The 16,732-nt window shown below is 43.1% G+C and overlaps 1 protein-coding gene across 10 annotated transcripts in view; it reads right to left on the bottom strand.

Annotated features, from left to right (window-relative positions):
- Window positions 1–463: 463 nt before the first annotated feature.
- The window catches only part of TLE1 (TLE family member 1, transcriptional corepressor), a 100,168-nt gene continuing 83,899 nt past the window's right edge, over window positions 464–16,732 (bottom strand). For all 10 annotated transcript variants that reach the window (XM_032290857.1, XM_032290855.1, XM_032290851.1 and 7 more), the window contains 6 exons: window positions 9,759–10,008; window positions 7,567–7,814; window positions 4,103–4,250; window positions 2,237–2,387; window positions 1,229–1,305; window positions 464–1,086 (listed from right to left, as the gene is read on the bottom strand). In XM_032290857.1, coding sequence (XP_032146748.1) covers window positions 979–1,086; window positions 1,229–1,305; window positions 2,237–2,387; window positions 4,103–4,250; window positions 7,567–7,814; window positions 9,759–10,008 — 982 coding nt within the window. In that variant the 3' untranslated portion in view covers window positions 464–978. The remainder of the gene's footprint in view (window positions 1,087–1,228; window positions 1,306–2,236; window positions 2,388–4,102; window positions 4,251–7,566; window positions 7,815–9,758; window positions 10,009–16,732) is intronic.

The raw sequence follows: 16,732 nt of genomic DNA, 5'->3' as shown, positions 1-16,732 counted from the left end.
AAATCTTAAGAAAAAAAAGACAGAGAGAAAGAGAAAGAAAGAAAAAGAGAAAGGGAAAGAGAAAAGGAAAACAAAGAAAAGATTGGGTCTTCCTAAAGAAAGGAATATTTTGGCTTCCAATGAATCACCAGAAAAAAGTAGAGCTTTAATTTGTGATGTTGAATCACAACAGCAACATAACAAAAGAACAAATCTTTATGAAGTAATTTTACCTTCCTAAGGAAAACTGTTACTAGTGTACCTTTAATTACTCATAATTCCTAGTCTTGGAGTTTCCAGGAACTCAAGCTTGTGATGGATTAGGTTCTAATGCAATGGGAGCCTACCACCAAATATATTTATAAAATAAACAGTGCAATTCAAAACTTCCTCTACAAATATATAATCTTTGCTTATAAAACCCATACTGATGATCCCAAAGCTTTATTAAAAAAAAAACACAAAGAAGGAAAAGGAAAACCACTTATTGGTACTAAAGCCTTTACTGTAATAAACCAAATATATTTACAATTTATACAAATGTTTAACCTTCAACAAAAATACAAAAAAACATTTCACAAGATGCAAAACCAGGAAACAAGTTCATTGGAGACACCACTGCTCTACAAAGGACGGAAAGTGAGGTGAATTGCAAGGAACAGAAAGGTAATCTCACACTTGGGCAAGGCGTGATCCCCAGATCACCCAGAAAGAAAGAATGGACTGTCACGTGAGTCGGCAGATTCCGTTCCTCAATCCTACAACCCATGGCCCCTCTGTCCGCTTGGCCTTGGTGCTCCATTTGGTCTATGTAGACAGGTGACTTTCTGCCGATGGACTTGTCACCTCCTTTTTGTAGACTCAAAGTAGTTTTGTGTCAAGGTTTGGAAACAGGTGTTTGTATTTTTTTTTCTCTTTTAAAGTTACAACTTTTCTATTTCTACAAATTCAAAACATTTTGGCCCAATTCAACTATAAACGTTAAACCACATAATGTTTTCAGTAGATGACTTCATAGACTGTAGCCTTCTTGTCCCCTGAGCCAGTGACTATGTACTTATCATCCACAGAGATGTCACAGCTAAGCACTGACGAGGACTCTTTGGACTGGAAGAGAAAACAATGGACATGTGTTTAATGTGGAACAACGGTACTCAGAGGCCCTGCTCACTGTCAGGCACCTTCACTCCTGGTTTCAAAGGTGACTCTGTGGTCAGACTGTGGATCTGGGTAAGGAGCACTCACTCACCTGGAATATACTGGCTCCGTAGGGGGTCCGCCAGGCATTGAGGAGGTTATCTTTCCCAGTACTCACAAACCATTTACCTAGAATTAGCAAAGGAATATCTAGTTTTTGCAAGGTTCAATTCCTACTATACAATTAGCCTCGGAATTAATCAAACTAAGAACATTTTTAATGTATGAACTATCATGTCCTAAAGACTGTCCATGACATGAACAGGAGGTTTTAAATGTGGCTCCTCAGTGATTTATCAGTGTGATCTTGGGTATAATCTAAGATGTGTCAGCCTCATTAGTCACTGGATACAGGGCTAGTAGCATCATATCCAACACACGGTAACCCTCAAATACAGAATCAGTAAAGAAGGTGTTCTATTTTAGTCAGTCTCCTCATGATAAAATGGGACTAGAAAGGATTAAACATTCAACTTAAGTAAAATGCAAATCGTATTATATAGCATCAAGAAAAGTGATCAATAAGTAATAGGCACTCATCCATCCGTCCGTCTGTCCACGTATGCATCCTGTGAACAGATACCTGCCCATCTGCAGTGCACAAGAAAGGTCTCCACATGAAGGTCTTCCCTCTTCATCCTCACTGTAGAGTGTAACTAAGTGTCTGGGTATAGCTAATTATCCTCTTCTCTGATCCTGGATTCCTCATCATGGCCAGCTCATAATGACTTCCACTGCTCCTGCCCCATTCTTCAATAAATTCCCACCCACCCCTCTTCAGAGTGGTTAACTCACTGTTGACTCCCAAACCCTCAAAAACAAACTTGCATTCAAACACTGTATTAGGCAATCACATCACCTGCTGACTTTTCTCAAATTAGCAAAACAGACTGAAACAGACATTGCTATGCTCTGAAGGGCATATTAAAACAATAGAATTATTGCATCCAACTGCTCGGGAACAGCATTTTTTCCAGATACGATCTCTAGCATAGTTTTTAAAGAAGCATTTTCCATTTGAGCCATCAACAGCTGCCAGTTTCCTATTGGCTGAACTCACCACAGTAAGCAAATTTCAGGGACAGCACGCAGCTCTCGTGCAGGTGCAGCTGGTACTTGTCGGGCTTGTTCACGTGCAGCACCTCCACGTTGCTGCTCTCCATGCCCACAGCCAGCCACTCCCCGGTGGGGCAGTACCCCAGGGAGAAGATCTGCAAGGAGCAGGACAGGCGCACTCACGATTCCACTCGATACACTTAGAAAGGGAAGATGCAATGTGAAAGGGCGGGAAATGTAAGGAATGGCAGGGGAAGTAATCAGCCAAGTCCAGGCTGTGGGGAGGTCCACAGGGCAACTGATCTAACGTAGATGAACCAAGTGTCAAAACCTTTAGGAAACTGGAAAGATTTGAACCCCTCTGTCCTTTGGGATAAAATTAAGAAATGATTCCTAATAATAATGGCATTCATGTGTACATTTTAAGGGAGGCCTTACCTTTTAGAGACACTAACTGAAATGCAGTCATCTGAGGGGGATACGTTCTGACAAACATATCGTTAGGTGATTCTGTTGTGTGAACTTCACAGAGTGCACTGACACACACCTAGTCTTTATGGTACAACCTATCGCTTGGAGGCTACAAACCTGCACAGCTGTTACTGTACTGAGTACTGCAGGCAACTGTAGCGTAATGGTAAGTATTTGTACATCCACATATAGCTAAACATCAAAAAGGTACAGTAAAAATATAGTTTTATAATCTCAAAGGACCACTATCACGTATGTGGTCTGTCCTTGGCTAAAAGGTTATATGGTGCATGACTGTGCTTATGGAGAAAATGTTATGCTGTCTGAAATTTATGTTCAAATAATCCAGTGCTTGGGGGTGGAGATGAGAGTTATCACCTGGCCAAATAACTTAAAGCTGAGCAATGGACATATGGCGTTTATTGTACAATTCTCCGTACTTTCATAAATGCTTGGACATTTTCTATACTTATATGTATTTGAGAATTTCTCTAAGAAGTTTAAAAAAAAAAAAAGGCAGACCAAAAATTGTATCCTACTTATGTTGGGAAAGAGGAAAAACAGCAAGACTCTACGAAACTCCACAAAATGTTAACAGGAATATGAAATTTAGAAGTATATGTTTGTTTTCCGTTTTTGTCCTAGTTTTCTGAGTAGAATTATTTTTATTACAAAACAGGTTTTAAAAAAATGCCAAGTCATGATCAAAAGAACGATTCTATCATCAGAAAGCATTTAAAATGGCAAACATTGTTTTTTTCCAAAACCAGTCTACCTTCAGATACTAAACAACTAAGTACTTTTCACATCCTACAAAGTTGTCATTTACATATTATTTCAAAAGTCTGCAAATCTAGTCAGCCATGAGTCCATTTTTTAAGGAATGAGGAATAAAATGGGCATCACTGAGGTATCTCTGCATTTTTTTTAACCTCTCTGGTGCAGGGGAAATAAATGAACTTTCAGAGGAGCTATGACTTTACTCCTAGTGACATGCTGCAGATTTCTCAAGCTCTATTTATTTGGGAATCAAAAAATCATCTCCTACTCCTGCATTAGATGGTGAGAATATGTGCCACAGATCAAACACTGCTGAAAGAAAACTATATGTTCTTCACTGTACAAATCCCTTAAACTCATATGTAACTATAACAGCAAACACATCTTAACCTACAGGATTCTAAGAACCACTCTAGGAGTTTTGGGGAAGGTGTGTGGGGGGCATGGGAGTGAAAGAGGGTTTTTTGTTGTTGTTGTTTATTTAATTAGTGATCTCGAATTTAGCCCTGATCTGTTTGTCTAGACACTAGCATCCTGGGGTGGGGAGACAGGGTGTGAAGAGGACGACACACCCCAGCCACCTCACAGACTCCGGGGCAGACGGAAGCCACTCAGTCACCTGGGAGGTGAAGTCGTGCTGCTGCAACTGCCGCCCCTCGCGCAGGTCCCAGGACCTGACTGTGTTGTCCAAACCGCCCGTCCAGAGTTTGGTGCCATCATTAGAAATGTCAATACAGCTGGCTCCGTCTGTGTGGCCCTGGAATTGCCTGATAAAACAAACCAGATTGAATAATGATTTCCTGCCAGAGCTCAAGGTAAACACTGTTGTGTTGTTAGTTTTGGACCCTGTGTGTGTGTGTGTCATCCCGCCAGTGTCTGCTGATGTGCAAGATCAAACTAACCTTCCCCTGAGGAGGAGGGGAAACAGCACCTGCAGATCATCTTTGCCTTTTTTCACGATCCAAGAGCTAAAGAAACAGAATGCCGCTGCAGGTTGCTCCCCAGAAGTTATATATGCTACTCTTAACAAATCTGTCTGGAAGGTAAAATTCTTTCCAGGTCGGGAAAAGTATTTAATTGTTCAAAAGAAAATAAAAGACAAACACACAACATCCCAATTGTATTCTTTATGGAAAGATAAAGGTCCGTTCTTTAATTGTGTAGGCCTGACTCCGTGAGAGAAAGAAATGGCGACATGACAAGCACGGGGTGTACAGAAGCATTCCCGTTTCTGTGAGTGAATCAACACAGCAATGCCCTACGTGCCAACAGAGCATGAGCTCATGTATTTACTCAACCTTGCTTTCTGTGGTAGAAAGAGCCCTGCATTGGGAAATCTGGACTCCCAGAGACAAAGGGTCACGCATGCCGGCCTCCTGACCTCAGAGGCACTGGGCAGAGACAGAGGTAATTGCTAAGGCAGGCCCATGGGCACCTCAGCAAGACTCTGCCGCCAAGCTGAGCACAAGGTTGTTCTTTAAAGTAGAACCTTGTGCTTCATTCAACAATCACCACCAGACGCACTCAGCCACCAGGGATCTGCTGAGCACAGATGTCGTGCAAGGCAACTAGCAGAGCTGCTGAGGGGAGGTCCACGTAAGCCCTGGCAGGGTTGGTAACCATCCTGGACTCCATTCTGCATGCCGAAAGGGAGCTGGTAGGGGCGCGGCCAGAAAAGGTGAGCACAATCTAGACCCACCCTCAGAACCAGGCAGGATCCAGTAAAGGACTGCATGGAATTTCAACACCAAGAAGAAAGTTTCCATGCTGCTTCTTCCTCCAGGATCCCCACACCTTATCATTCCTATAGAGCTCCAAACTTCTAACCTGAGCTTAGATTTTCAAGAGTGGAAGGGAAGGAAAAAGCACCACTACTGCCCTAAATTCTGAGCCAAGATGTGAACCATCACTTTAAATAGCTTCTCTCTGCAAGCCATCCCCAACTTTTGCACTTCAGGATCCAGGTTGAGTCCTCTCTCCCCTGCTGTGGCCATGAAGGTGGACCTCAGGTGTTTCCTCTTGCTTCCCAGACGTCCCCACAGACCACCCAGGCCTGGAGCAGTCCCTGCTTCACTTGGTGAAAGTGTTGCTTTTCTTTCCTTCAAACAGCTCTGGAAATCCAATGATCTCTTCACCCTCTGACGTCTTTTGACCTTTCTTACTCATTAAATGCTGTTCCTCCTTGACTGAAAACACCTTCCTCTGCTGACATACAGTACCTGATGGCTGCTCCCCTTATCCCTCTGCCCTCCCTCCATTCATATACTTCAGCATTACTCTCAGGCACATCCTATGACTGCTCAGGACGTGCTGGGTTACGGTGAATAAAAAGACATTCAATAGGCTGTATATTGCCCTTTTATACACGGCAGCCACTAGCCTTCTGTGGCTGTTCCAAATGAGACAGATCTGTAAGACTTGACCCCGTTCTATCCAACAGGTATTTACTCTCCAGGAGCCCATACAGAGCAAGGATTCAGATACAGACAAGAGAGCAGAATGCCTGGGACCAAACTCGGCTCCACCACATCCAACTGTGCAACCTGAAGCCAGTAACTTACCCTCTCTGAGCTTCAGGTACCTCATCTACAAAAGGGGCAAATAGCAGCACAGATGTCATGAGGACTAAGTGGAGGAATATTTGAAAAGTGCTTAGAATTAATATTTTGAAAGTGCTACTCATGAAGTTTAAAAAAAAGAAAAAACAAGTATCTTTTGCTAGGATAAAATGTTGAAAGGGCTTTCGGCTCCGGCTCCGTTATTCCATTTTGTTCACCTACACTACTCAGCAAATGGAAGAGGAAAATAACTGCTGCATTGTCACCGACATGCAGGGACCAGGCCCAGCTCAATGACACTTAATGCATTTCTACAGCGGAGGCTTGAAGAGAGTGAGCTGTCACGATGACTTCTGGAGGCCGTCCCTTCTCTGTGCAGCATGAGAGGGGACTTACCAAATAAGCCATGGACCTCAAACTGCACCATACACAGGATGGCTTCCCAGCGAAGATGAAACAAGAATAAAACACATGCTGACTTTACCTTTAATGTTTAATTCATGCTTACTTTAAAAAGACTTTTTGAAGGCCGGGCACAGTGGCTCACACCTATAATCCCAGCACTTTGGGAGGCTGAGGTGGGTGGATCACCTGAGGTCAGGAGTTCGAGACCAGCCCGGCTAACATGGTGAAACCCGGTCTCTACTAAAAATGCAAAAAATTAGCTGGACTATGCACCTGTAGTCCCACCTACTCAGGAGGCTGAGGTAGGAGAATCGCTTGAACCCAGGAGGCAGAGGTTGCAGTGAGCCGAGATCGTGCCACTGCACTCCAGCCTGGGCAACAGAGAGAGACTCTATCTCAAAACAAAAAAAAAAAAAAAAAAAAAAAGACTTTGAGAACAGCTGTGGTGCGAGCACTGACTTTTGCAGAGGGCATCTGGTTGGGGAGCTGAGGAAGAGATACAAGCACAGCAGAACTGCAGCAGCTGCTAAGGTGACAGGGCCGACACCAGGACGCCAGGACACCAGGCAGAGCCCTCCAGGATCCTAGGTGGAACAATACCTGGGTGGGTCTCTTATTTCATTACTGAGAAAACATTATTGAGATACATTAACACCATTTTGTGGGCAAAATTCATGGAATCTCCTCTTCTCGCGTCCCTTTGTTGATTTTCTGTTATCTTTTATCAGTTGGCTCTTGTCCGCACCAAGTTCTAGCCAAAGCCCAGAACATCTAGTATCAACGGCCCCTTTGTGCTGCCGTGTAAGCCATATTAGGCCACCTCTTGGCAAAAGCCAGAAATATTTTTAGAACAAGTCTGGAGTCTGTATGTGGGCTGAAGAACTGGCACATTAAGGAGATAAAAAGTCTCCATGACACCAGGCATAGTAGCAAGACTGTAAGCCCCCCAAAGGCAGAAAACACAGTTGCCTTTGTTCCCCTATCACCTAGCCCCATGCCTGGCATTCAAGAGGCTCTTATTTCGTGGGCCGAGGGCCTACGGGCAGCCAGAGAGAAGCAGAGGCAACAGGCCCGGCTATTCAAGAAGCAAAACCCTCCTTAGACAACCATCTTTGCTCACCTCACTAGTGTCTGGTTGTGCAGATCCCACACAGCAATGTTGCCGTCGCTGCAGCATGAGAAGCAGACCTTGGAATCAGGGCTGATGGCCAGGGCGTAGCAGGCAGGGGCCGAGGATGTCAGCTCTGCCTTGATGCGTGGGGTCGGAGCTGCCAGGTCCCAAATGGACAAAGTACTGGCTTCTCCTCCCACTATAAGAGTGCAGCCGTCAGGTAGCAATTTACAGGAACGGATATAATTATCTCTATTCTGTAAAATAAACGTGATTCATTGCTATAATGAATTACTGAGGGATCAGAGCACCATATTGTCTAATGGCTGTCTTGGTTTTTGAGTTAAAGAGTGGCATTTCATGAACATTCTAACAGAGCAAGAGGTCTGTAGTCAAGATTGGGGTGCAAGTGCAACTGTCTCCTTCAAAATAGCAAACAAACTCATATGAGCTTAGATACTGTTTCTAATGTCCTCTACCACAGAGCTGAAACGATGTAGGTGTAAGGTACATGCATACACATAGTTCCCTGAGAAGAAACCACTTTTCTAAGCTAATTTATAAATCTACATCATTACCCTGCATTATTTACTGCTTGGAAACTGCGGGACCACCCTCTGTGTTTTGGTCTTCATTATGCTGAATACACTAGATCATTAGTCAGAGGGATTCTTGCTGAGAATTTACCAGAGCTGCTTTCTCAAGCTGTCATGTGGCTGGTGCTATATTTAGTCCCTCAATGCAAAGGCCAAAGAACCTGATAAAAGCAGGCATCTGGCCGGGTGCGGTGGCTCACGCCTGTAATCCCAGCACTTTGGAAGGTCGAGGCGGGTGGATCATGAGGTCAGGAGATCAAGACCATCCTGGCTAACATGGTAAAACCCTGTCTCTACTACAATGCAAAAAACTAGCTGGGTGTGGTAGTGTGTGCCTGAAGTCCCAGGTACTCAGGAGGCTGAGGCAGGGGAATCACTTGATCCCGGGAATTGGAGGTTGCAGTGAGCCAAGACTGTGCCACTGAACTCTAGCCTGGTGACAGAGCAAGACTCCACCTCAAAAAAAAAAAGCACGCATCTTTCCATCAAAACCAACACATATGAAGGGGTTGGGGTGGGGGGGCTCTAATACGATCAACCCCCCAAAAGATACAGATATGGCTAAAGTTTGCTTACAAGCTTTTAATGATGGACTATCTTTCAAAGATTAGAGAAACTTTAAGCATGTGACTTCAACAAAGGATACTCCTATTGCTATAGAATGTTGGGCTAAATTTAAATACAAGTTTCATGAATGAAGACATTTTTAAGTTTTTTTTTTTTTTTTTTAAAGAAATATACTAATAACTACTCTAAAAAAAAGTCTGTGTCTCAAAAACACTGCCACTCTGCTGTTTGGAAATACTCTCTCCGGAATCCTCAGAATTTTCCAGGCAGGCAGTGGGTACACGATACCATCTGCAACAGCAGAGTGCAGGCTGACACCACACCAAGGCAGGGCAGCTCTGAGTCTGCTTAAGGCCAGTGGTACGTGCTCTGTAAATCCTGGGGTTACAGTTTAGAGACTGGAGCATGTTCCAACATGATCTATGCTGAAAAATGGAAAATGGTATTCTCGGGCTCTGGGTGGATGTGGCTTAGGTGCTCTGGGAAAGCATTCTCACTGCTCTATTGCGTTGATGGCTGCCGGGTTTTTGCAGTGAGATCCTTTAACCCTTTCCTGAAGTTAAGGTCATAAAACCTAACCAGCTCTCTCAGGTCGCCTTAAAAACACAAACCCTGTTCAGAATGGTTTTTATGCCATGTTGTCAAATATTTACTATTCTGTATTTATCTAAAGGCTATAGGGAAATTAAAAACCAAGTGTATGGCAGGGATCAGAGTCCAGGCCAAGTTGTGCTTTTGTCCATTAAATGGGAAACCCCCTTTTGCAATACACATCCATACACAAGGAGGGCCTCTGAAAACCACTGTAAAGTATCTTTAAAAAAGAAATCCATCAACTCTGGGATTTAGCCAGTGCAACAGCAACAAATGAAACCTTCACATTTAAATTGGGGGATGAGGGGGTTAAATACCCAACACAGGAAACAGAAGGGGCTTCTATTTCCTCATAATGGGACTAAAACCCAGACCCACACAGCTATTTCCTTATTGAATCTCCAGGGAGAAATTGCCCTTGTGCGCCAGTTCCTGTTCACTCACCAGACAGTCGAGCTGGGAGACAGGACTCTTATTGCCAGGGTGGCTAATGTCCCAGACCTTGACGCAGCCCTTCCCGCCTGTGTACACATGTCTCGTGGGGTTGCTGATGGTCACCGCGCACACCACCTCCCCGTGGTTGAGGGTGTTGATCTGGCGAGCGTGCCGGGGGATTCCAGGTCCGATGAGGGCGTCGGGGGGAAAAGGGACAGGCTGCATCTGACCGTCTGCAGTAACGTGGAAGGAGTATGCACTTTTGGGAAAATGATTGAAGACAGAAAACACATTTACAGAAAAAGCAGTCATTACCTCGGCAACGTGCTAGGGAAAAGATGAAAACAAAGAAAGATTCCCTTGTACAGTTTCCATTGAAATCAATACAAGTTGAAGTATTTACTGATGGTGCAAATTTAAAATAATTAATAGTAGAAATCTAGCGTGTGCCAAATGACATATACATTGAACTGTATTTAAAAATTTTTTAAAGATTTTTTAATTGTTCTTACCCATTCTATAAAGCATTCCCTCAAATCTCATTATAAAACACTTAATGTACTTTCAAATGAACATAAAAGACCTCCTCCCATGTATCTTGTGTAATTGTATGATTTCGAAGTATAATTTAAAATGATTATTTTCCCGACTAAAGATGAAGCCTTTAAGAACTAATAATAATAAAACAGAATAGTGTGTTTCAACAGCAAAAACAAATCCGAAAAAACAGCTTTCTAAAAATACCAGTTTATGGCTTGGACTTAACTTTCTTTTGCTTAAGGAAGAGAAAACAAAAGATTATCTTATATGGCTTTAAACAGAGATTTTAGGTTTCCTACTGAACAATTTTCTTTGCCTATGTTGGTCAGGAACGCCATCATGTAAGGCAGCAAAGTGCCCAGCTAAAAAGACTATTCTTCCCCGCTCTCCTTTAGTCCGGTGTGCCCATGTTCTGACCAGTGAGGTGTAGGAAGAAGCTGCTTGATGGCATTTTGAGGAAGTTCTGAACTTGAAAAAGAGAAGAGGGATGGGGGCTCTCTGTACTTTCCACTCTATTTGGCTAAGAACCTATAACTGCTCTAAAAAATAAATAGGCAGGGAGCATACCTGCCCTCTTCTCTTCTTCCTTCCCACTGCCTGAACTAAGAGTAAGAAGAATGGTGCTCCTATGGCCCCTCTGGGCCACAAGGTGATTTCAAAGATAGAAATCAGCTGCTGGGGGAGATGGAAGAGACAGGATGCAGAGGTCCTGGTGACACTATGGGGGTATCATAACTGCCATGACCTGCTGAGAGCCAGTGTCTTTTATGGGAGAGAGAAATAAACTTCCACATTATTTAATTCTCCTACTAAATACAAACAAACCTAATTCTAGTTGCCCACTTCTATTTCCACACCAAAATTCAAAGCATATTTTTTCCTCCAATGAACTCAGTTTAAACTCCAAAAGCTAAGATCCTATGGTCATGATAAAACACAGACAAAGAAGAGACACTTTAGAGGATAGAAGAAACATTAGTGTTAATGTTTTTACTCTACATCAACTGATAAAATTATGCACATTCTACTTTGAAGACCACTACTTCCACTTTCTTAACCTGAAATCACTAGATATAAAGTTCAAACCATAAACAGTAAGTGAAGTGTGCACTGTTTCCTCCTTCCCATAACCCTCAAGAAAGTGTGGGCCCTTTCTGGAGCTTCTCATTGGCAGCTTTACATACAATGTAAACACCATGAGTACTAACACAGAGCTTAAATTTTCATTTTAATACAAAGTCAAATTTGGTAAAGTAACTCAGCAAGTACAAAACTGAAAACCAATTATGCCAGGTCTCTACCACCCTGCACTTAAAACCCACATACGTTTGTTTGAAAATAAAATGCATGCTATTATCTTCCCTCCTTAAAAGCAAAACATAAAACACATGAAGACTTTGAAACTTCCACTCCACTCAACCACAGGACACAATCTCAATCTGTTATCTGCTGGCAAATCGGTTCCAGTAACGAACAGTAAATAGCTATTTGGCCCAAATCCTAATGTTACTCTTAATCTGAATGAATTAGCACATATATTGGGAACCACGGAGACTGTCTTGGGAAATAAATATGCACACAAAAACAATATAGTGCAAAGCCCTCACATCGCCAAACCACTAAATCTCATTTTTTATCCAACAGGATTATTTGGTGTCCTTAGCAATATATCAAGTCCATATGATGTTTCAATACGCATGTTATAGTTAGTTGAACAGGAACCTATGCCACTTACTATGGGACATTTCGAGTCACAATCAAATAGCATTTTTTGCCCTTGAAGGTTGCCACAGAACTGTGGGAGTTTAAGTCTATTCGAGTCCTACAATAATTCTAGGCTTTGAAGAATGCTCAACGAACAAAGTCCAGGAGCAAGTTCTACGACCCAGAATCAGGGTCCATGCTCTGGGTCCAAAAACAACAACAAAAAAATCCAGATGATACTGAAGAAATGACAAGTAAATTTCCATAAAATAAAACAATTGGGTTGCACATGATTTATAAGGATGGTGGTTAAGGGGGGAAACTGCTTCTCAAAGATGTCAGTGCTATGAGAGAAATGACACACGTGAAGATTAGTTTCTCTCTATGTACCACAAATCAAGCTGGGCGCCTCCAGGTAAGGCCAGGTTTCCATCAGGTACCCTTTTCAGCAATCCCAGATTTTTCAGAGGAAGGAAATTTTATCTTCCTTCAACTGGAAACCTGCTCATGATAGAGTTAAATGTTCCAGATTAAACAGATGCACCAAGTACCTGACAGGAGACGTGTCTGCTGATCTTTGGAAGACACCCATTTCTTTCCCAGGTGTCCTCTTCTTTAAACTGCACAGGAGGCCCGTGATCATCATACGGAGGCAATTTAAAATTGATTCACAATGCAGCAAGCTTCTGTCAGAAGCTGTGAACACGCATCCATCCCAGGGGAAACCCATATGGATGTTAATACATCAGTCACAGGGAGCCTCGGCGGAAGCTGGTGCTGCCTGCTGTGCTGAAGAGCCAAATCAAATGAACATACCAGAGCAACACAAAGGGCGGATGGGTCTTTAGGAGAGATCAAGTAGAAGGAAAACACGAGGGGGGGAGGTTATTCACCTACAATAATAATAGAGCTACTTCGATAAAAGGCCACCCTGAGGGCTCATCATGACGATGGTGAAGAGATCCCAGAAGGAAGCACAACCTTCTCTACTGGTTGAGGAACTAAGAAAAGTAAAACCAATCAGAAAGATTGTCTAAACAGATTGCATGAAAAGACTGTATATAACGATTGTATAAACAGATAGTGAGTATTCATAAATATCGCTCACACCTGAATTCAGAATGAAGCCAGATACAAAAGAATGCACACGGAAATGACTGCATTGCTAGAATTTCACACACAGGCAAAATTCATCTGAAGTACTGAAAGTAAAGGTGGTGGTTAACCTTGGTGACCGCAAGGGGCATGGGAGGGGTTTCTGGGCAATGATCCTGCTCTGTTCCTTGATCCACGGACTGGTTACACAGGTTGCTGCCTTTGGTGACAAGTCACTGAGCCAGACACATAACGATTCATGCACTTTTCTGTATGGGTATGGTATTTAAATTTTTAAAGTTTAGATTCATTTAGTTATTCAACAAAAAGTCAAGATGAAGGCTCTTAACCAGTTAGCACATTAGATTAGGTCCACAGCCAAATCAAGTGTCCAAACTTTGCTGTTAAATGAACCCCCGATTCTCTGGTCACATCAACTGCAGTCTTGCCAATCAGCCAGCTTGCAGTCTAGAAATGTGTCCATTTTGTGACCCGTAAGACAGAAATAATAATAAAATACAGAGGTCTGCAAGGGTTGCTGTAAGGACTAAAGTGATAACAGCTGCAAAACACTTAACACAGCACTTGACAACTGCAGTGAGTCTTCAGGAAATGACAGTATTGTTATTGAGCCACCACAACTTTAAAAAAAGGAAAGTGAAGACATGTTGAATTGAGCCCTTTTATCTCAACCAGTGGACAAGTATGTGGGTCAGGGAATGCGGAAAGGGAGGAAGACACAGGGTGGGGATCAGGAAAGCACAAGGGCAGTGATAAGTCAACGAAAAACACAAAATTCGTGAATCATCAAAGGTGAGAGTGGGGGAAATGGCACTGAGCAAAGGCTAGAACGAACGCCCAAATAGAAGAGATGGATGTTTGGATAGAATCGTGGCAAACTGCGGGGCAGCAAGTCAGTCCCGGATCCCTTCTGAGGGGACACACAGCGAAGCCCACGCACATCTCAGAAAGCCTCAGAACTGAGCCCCAGCCCCCACCTAGCTTTCTGAATCAAGCTCCTACAGACCAGGACCGCTTCTGATTCTAAAATCTGGTGTCAGAATTGAAAAGAATAAAGCCCACTCGAGTTCACAGATTTAAAAACTGAATGAAATAAAAACCCATTCAGAGCAAGGGGCTTTTCATTTACTGGGCACACAGCAGAGGTGAAGGAACTAAAAGCAAGAGTCCCCACCGGGCTCCTTCACAGCCACGGTGAACTGGAAAACAAGACCTTGTTCCACGGGGGCAGGCTGTTTTTTCCCCCGAGCAGACCGGGCTCCTTTTAATAAAACTAAGCTGTGTTCTCTGGTCAAAGGAAAACAGGTGTTTACAGGGTTGCTGGTTTGCTGGAAATAGGAACTGCAGTGGCAGAATCAAGTACTGTAAACAGTAATGAAGAACCACAGACCCTGGAGATGATGGCTGTGATCAAGCCCCGCTGCCTACGGACTCACTGTTCTGGATGTGAAACTGTTAGCTATATTAACAAGGATCAAAAATCTGATTGTGTCAAAAAACCTTCATTCACTCTTCAGGCTCTTTACATGAAGCCCTTTACAATTTAGTGCCAACAAGTCTTACTTCATGTGACTTTAAACTCCCAGCCACATGGGACAACAGGCCAGTCCCCTAAAATATCAAACACTGTCACATCTCCAAGTTGCACACAAACTGTTCCCTCCTCTATAGAACAGCACCACCTCCCTCCTAAGAACACGTGCTTCCTCCCTCCCTCTGTCTGCCGTGACCTCCCCAGCCTGGATGATTCTTTCCCAGGGTCCTAACTTTTCCTACAAACCTCTATCATAGTATTTATCATACTGTGAACATTTCTGCCTTTTCTATTCCAGAGTTCTTCAGGGGTAGGCAGAAGGCTTCACCACCTGGCACTCCATCAATGGATCAGAACACCACAAGTTGTCTACTGTTATCTAATCACTTACATGTTAAGACATGAAAAGTTGCCCTGGTAAGGAAAATGTGCTAAAATAAGGTGGGCAGTCCTCTCTAAGCCCCTGGGTTATGCTAGCCAACTTTTCCCAGGCAATGTCTAGCAATCATACCACATGTCACTATGAGATGGTAGCAATTTTCCCAAGGAGGAAAAGCAGATTCTAGAGAGCTGACTTAGACCACAAAAAAGACAATGAAAGCAATGACAATAATGCAGTGAAATCCATGGCTTTTCCCTAAGTCAGCTAAATCCAGTGGACGCTGGGCCCTTCCCAAGCAAACTGTGGCAGAAGCGACCACAGGTCACACGGAACAAGCTCCATCCTGCATCTGGGGCCCTGGAAAGCAGGACCTGCCAGTCAGGTGCAAGAAGTCAGGAGACACAAGCACCTGCTTCAGTTTAGTGGCTAGTAATACGTGGGCACCATGTCTAACTAACTTAAGCCTCCTTTCCCTAGTTTTACAACACACCCTGACAAAACTTCGCCTATGAACAGGACTGCTGAGGTGTGAAGTAATGAAGCCACATGGGAAAGTACTTCAAGAGAACTATGAAGCGCAATATAGTCAACTTTTGCTTGCCACATCACAGGAGGGGGCTCACTATCCCTTACTGTTTAGAGATGAGGGAAGGTGGCACAGGACAGGCTAAGTACCTTGCCCACAACCACCCAGCTAGTAAGCGGTAGAGCCAACTCCAGGTCAGCCCAGCTGCAAAAGTGGAGCTGTTAATCTTTACCTTACCTTCCACGTCAGCATTACCTGTGATGTTATCCCCTCAAGAGGGATAATGTGGGACCCACCAGGACAGAGCAACACATCGTGAGCAACATGAGACATGCGGACATCATGAGTGTGACTGTGGGGGCTGGGGTAACTGGACTCCCAGAATGGGTGACAATAACGTAATTTATGATTCTGGAGGATACTCTTAGCCTGAAAACTAATAAAGGTGGTGGCTGGGGGAATAGTGACATGGGGATCATAAGAAAATCAGAGTCCTAATATTCTAAGATTTTAGGAGAAGAATGTAGAATTTACCTGCTTATGGGTAAAACCTCCCTTTGTCAATTTTTTTAAAGGGTCTGCACATCTAACCCACCACATCTACAAAATTTTTCCAGTTTGGCCATTCTTGTATTCTTCTAAATAACAAATATACAGAACAGGGTATAATTCCTACCTTATTTGGAAGATAGCATTTCTACATCAGTGGAGGGCTTTATTAACACTAACTTAGAAGTAGCAAACTTCAAAGCATTAGGCTGGGAGACTCTTTGTTTCCTTATTTAGATGAATATACTTCTATTTTCATTTACTTTTTAAAGGGAAATATAAAACTTCTTAAAATGGATATGTAAAAGAAGATTACAAGCAAAGAAAACAAGAAAGAGATGACTTAAGTTGATGAACGAGGAGGTATTCCAGCCAAAGTCAACATTCAAGATTCTGAGTTCTAGGACCTAACTTCCTCCATCAATTACAGGGTTCCAAACTTCTCAATGTGCTGGGGCAGGAACAAGGCTCCTATATAGGACAAAGATACAAGTGGAGAGATTCCTGGATGAAAAGTAAAACAAAAAGAGGCTTCATATACTGCTATTTCAAAGCTAAACTAAAAAATTCTAGCAAAGGAACTACCCACTACAGACAAAAATGAGCATTATCCAAACAAGAAATATACACAC

This window comes from Sapajus apella, unplaced genomic scaffold (assembly GCF_009761245.1).
Source record: "Sapajus apella isolate SASKATOON/1434 unplaced genomic scaffold, GSC_monkey_1.0 scaffold24, whole genome shotgun sequence".
Classification (NCBI taxonomy): domain Eukaryota; kingdom Metazoa; phylum Chordata; class Mammalia; order Primates; family Cebidae; genus Sapajus; species Sapajus apella.
The sequence above is the reverse complement of the archived record's forward strand: the minus strand, read 5'-3'. Positions and strand labels throughout refer to the sequence as shown.